General features: G+C 46.6%; 2 protein-coding genes across 4 annotated transcripts in view; one reads left to right on the top strand and one right to left on the bottom strand.

Annotated features, from left to right (window-relative positions):
* Window positions 1–605, top strand: part of hyal3 (hyaluronidase 3) — a gene marked incomplete at its 5' end in the record, with an annotated part of 3,370 nt that extends 2,765 nt beyond the window's left edge. Inside the window, 2 exons of the mRNA XM_023419983.2 lie at window positions 95–184; window positions 278–605. Of these exons, the coding sequence (XP_023275751.1) occupies window positions 95–184; window positions 278–565 (378 nt within the window). The remainder of the gene's footprint in view (window positions 1–94; window positions 185–277) is intronic.
* LOC147818353 (uncharacterized) lies at window positions 590–3,335 on the bottom strand. Of its 3 annotated transcripts, XM_087177629.1 has the most exons (5): window positions 3,113–3,335; window positions 2,766–2,851; window positions 1,694–1,833; window positions 1,402–1,620; window positions 590–1,317 (listed from the first exon to the last, which is right to left on the bottom strand). In XM_087177629.1, the coding sequence occupies exons 3-5, from the start codon at window positions 1,821–1,823 to the stop codon at window positions 1,181–1,183; spliced, it is 486 nt and encodes a 161-aa protein (XP_087033755.1). In that variant the 5' UTR covers window positions 1,824–1,833; window positions 2,766–2,851; window positions 3,113–3,335; the 3' UTR covers window positions 590–1,180. The 3 variants fall into 3 exon arrangements, with proteins under 3 accessions (XP_087033755.1, XP_087033756.1, XP_087033754.1); XM_087177630.1 differs by lacking the exon at window positions 2,766–2,851 and having other exon boundaries at window positions 3,146–3,335; XM_087177628.1 differs by lacking the exon at window positions 2,766–2,851 and having other exon boundaries at window positions 3,113–3,333.
* Window positions 3,336–3,617: the final 282 nt, after the last annotated feature.

Below are 3,617 nucleotides of genomic sequence, written 5' to 3'. Positions count from 1 at the left end.
ATCTGTCACAGCATCGACACGGAAACCATATTGTTAACAGTTTAATATGTGTGTGTGTGTGTGTGTGTGTGTGTGTGTGTGTGTGTGTGTGTAGACAGACCTGGTGCACACACTCGGGGAGAGTGCTTCACTCGGAGCTGCTGGAGCGGTGCTGTGGGGGGAGCTGAAATTTGCCAAATCCAAGGTGTGTAAAGTGTGTGTGAGGTAATTTTTTATGTGTGTGTGTGTGTGTGTGTGTGTGTGTGTGACCCTCTCTCCTGTCCCCCCCCCCCCCCAGCATCAGTGCATCCTCCTCAGAGACTACATCCTCACAGTCTTGGGTCCCTTCGTACGCTCTCTGAGGTCAGACACTCGGCGCTGCAGCCATCAACTTTGCCACGGCAACGGGCGCTGCACCAGGCGACGCCCCACCTCTGGTCACATGGTTTCTTCAGGTCCTGCTAAGACCTCAGACCCTCATGACCCCCCCGGTGTCAAACTTCTTCACAACCACTTCATGTGTCAGTGCTACCCGGGCTGGACGGGACAGGAGTGTCAAACTGAACATGAGGTGTTCACGTTGTAATAAAAACACATGAAAATCATTAAATACATTTGTGAATTTATCTGTTTATTTTTGTTTATTTTAATAAAGGTGAAGTTCACATATAAATCCATAATACAAAAATATTACAGTAAGTTTACATAGAGGAAAATGCTGGGAAGCAGAGATCTGTTTTTACCCACACCACAGCTACAGGAAACACTGAGGCTAATGAGGCTAATTAACAGACGACATTAATCACTACAGGAGTCTGGTCTCTTTGTTAATTAGAGCTGAACGACTTCCTCACACAACCAACAGAACATGGACGTTAAACCGAATGCAGCATTAATGAACAACAGTTCAAACATGAAGAAGAGTGGTGAGTTTAACGTCCTCACTGTCTAAAACATTTCATGACTCAGATCTTTGAGATCCGTCTCGCAGGTAAAATTAAATTAAAATGTGTTTCTTGTGCCAGAAATGGCGGCCATTTTGAATATTTTTAAATTTGAAGTGTCTAATGGGATTTTTCAGATGAATGTCTCCGGAGGAATTAACAGACTGATCCGGGTGCTGAGAGATTATTACAGTTGTCTGCTGCACTAATATTAAAAGTGAACATCAGGTGTGTTTGGTCTCCTGTGCAGGTGTCCCTCATGTCCGTCCTCTCGTCGCTGTCAGGTTGTGTCTCAGTGCTTGCAGCTCTTGGATCAGCAGAGACAGCTCTGTGGCTGCAGCCTCTTTCTCCCTCACTGCCTCCGTCAGCATCCGGATGGCGCCGCCCTGCTGGACTGGAAGAGGAGCAGACACAGTGTGGTCACACATCAGGAAACATCTGGATGAACAAATGAAAGTGGAAGAATCTGACGTCTCACCCAGGAAGTAGAAGATGAGGAACACAGTTAGCAGGAGCAGAGTGATGATAGCACAGCCCAGCGCGTACGCTCGAGATGAACTGGGCGTCAACATGTCCTGCAGATGGCTCTGCCATTGGCTGCTGACAGGAGGACCTCTTTGATTGACAGCTGTGATGTCACGAGTGAAGAGGTTTCCATTGGGAGACGGTGTGTAAGCAGGACGAGGAGGCCGCATCCCTGAAAACACACACTGTCAGAGAGAGAGAGAGAGAGTGTGTGTGTGTGTGTGTGTGTGTGTGTGTGTGTGTACCTTTGTGTTCGTGGTGTGTTCGATGCAGGTCGTTGATGGAGTCCACAGAGTGAAGCTCGATCTCGGTCAGGTCTCTGTCACTGACCCTGTAGAGCTGGGGGGTCGTCTGAGAGGAAGGAGGCCTCGACATCTCTCCACCTCTGGAGGAGAGAAGAGATGAGGAGACGAGGAGATGAAGAGAAGAAGAAAAGAAGAGATGAAGAGAAGAAGAGATGAAGAGAAGAAGAGAGGAAGAGAAGAAGAGATGAAAGAGAAGAAGAGAAGAAGAGATGAAGAGATGAAAGAGATGAAGAGAAGAAGAGATGAAGAGAAGAAGAAAAGAAGAGAAGAAGAGAAGAAGAGAGGAAGAGAAGAAGAAAAGAAGAGATGAAGAGAAGAAGAGATGAAGAGAAGAGAGAAGAAGAGATGAAGAGAAGAAGAGAAGAAGAGATGAAGAGATGAGATGAAAGAGAGGAAGAGATGAAAGAGATGAAGAGAAGAAGAGAAGAAGAGATGAAGAGAAGAAGAGATGAAAGAGAGGAAGAGATGAAAGAGAAGAAGAGATGAAGAGAAGAAGAGAAGAAGAGATGAAGAGATGAAGAGAAGAAGAGAAGAAGAGAAGAAGAGACGAAGAGAAGAAGAGATGAAAGAGATGAAGAGATGAAGAAAAGAAGAGATGAAGAGAGGAAGAGATGAAAGAGATGAAGAGATGAAAGAGATGAAGAGAAGAAGAGAAGAAGAGAAGAAGAGATGAAGAGATGAAGGTGGCACTCATCAACTCCTCTCTTCAGGTGAATATATGGTGTAGCTCTCCACAGTGTTAGCTTCCAGACGCCATGAGAGCTAACAGCATGTAGCTCAGCACAGAACCAACCAGCTGCTCTGACTGAAGGACACAAGTTTATTATATATTATGATGAGTTTATTGATCCACTGAGATCATGTTTGAGGGAAGTGGACTCTCATTCTCGCTCTTTTACAATTTGTAATGAAGAATTTCTCCTGTTCAGCAGTGAAGTGTGAGTGATGGCAGCTGTTGTGATGTGTTCACAGTACACAGTAAACTCTATCCACAGCTTGTTGTCTGACTCACTGCTGGTGGTTCTGTTGGAGGCTCGTTCACTCTGATCTCAGTCTCACACATCAGAGTAATGGAGACCAGGACGCGGGGACCTGAGACTGGAGGAGAACGGTTGTAAGGATGTCTCATGAGCGGGAAAACAGATCAGATCGGCTTCTATTAAAACAAACAGGTCATGTGACCAGTTGATTTATCAGAGCTATTATTAGAGCTGGTAGTCAAACCCATAAAGACATAATGCTGCTGGAATTTGAATCAGGGACCAAAGGACAGGCTCCTAACTAATGACTGACTGACTGAATGGATGATTAACTGGACTGACTGTTCACACACTGAACGGTTGACGCTCTGTCACTCACCTCCTGTCACCATGAAGAAGAGCTGTGATCTACGTGTTTGTTCTCTCAGTCCAGTCTGCAGCGACCGCAGAACCGACCTCTCAGAGATCCACTGAGCTCCAGCGCCGAGGAAGTGACTCCAGTCGAACCCTACATGTGTGAAACTCAGCGAAGCTCCAGGTTTCAGGGTCCTGGTCGTCAGAGTGTGTGTCACTGAGCAGCTGTAGCCCCCCCACTCCCCCCTCACACTAACTATGTTTGTGTGTGTCCATGTTCCAGTTTAGCCCACCCCAGCTGCCCTGTGAGAGAGGTCGAGAGAGCTAGAGACATGGAGAGAGAGGGGGAGTCTTCTCAGCCCCATTACCCCCCCCCTACATGTACACCCCCTCCAGGCCTGAAATAGCAGCAGAGACATGGAGTATTATTAGATCTTCAGGATGACTCAGGGTGGAGGGCATGATGGGATACACAGGGATAAACACACAGAAACCCAAATATCACTGGAGATATTATATAGAGCGATAGA

Source organism: Seriola lalandi, unplaced genomic scaffold (assembly GCF_002814215.2).
Source record: "Seriola lalandi dorsalis isolate HSWRI2012SDOR001 ecotype SW California unplaced genomic scaffold, Sedor1 jcf7180002054615, whole genome shotgun sequence".
In the NCBI taxonomy this organism is placed as follows: Eukaryota; Metazoa; Chordata; class Actinopteri; order Carangiformes; family Carangidae; genus Seriola; species Seriola lalandi.
The sequence above is the reverse complement of the archived record's forward strand: the minus strand, read 5'-3'. Positions and strand labels throughout refer to the sequence as shown.

What these genes read in the sequence shown, in the direction of transcription:
- LOC147818353 (XM_087177629.1), bottom strand. Translation starts at nt 1,823, where the DNA reads ATGTCGAGGCCTCCTTCCTCTCAGACGACCCCCCAGCTCTACAGGGTC. An exon ending in AACACACCACGAACACAAAG is followed by an intron (nt 1,621 to 1,693) that starts GTACACACACAC and finishes GTGTGTTTTCAG; the next exon opens with GGATGCGGCCTCCTCGTCCT. An exon ending in CCTCATCTTCTACTTCCTGG is followed by an intron (nt 1,318 to 1,401) that starts GTGAGACGTCAG and finishes CTCCTCTTCCAG; the next exon opens with TCCAGCAGGGCGGCGCCATC.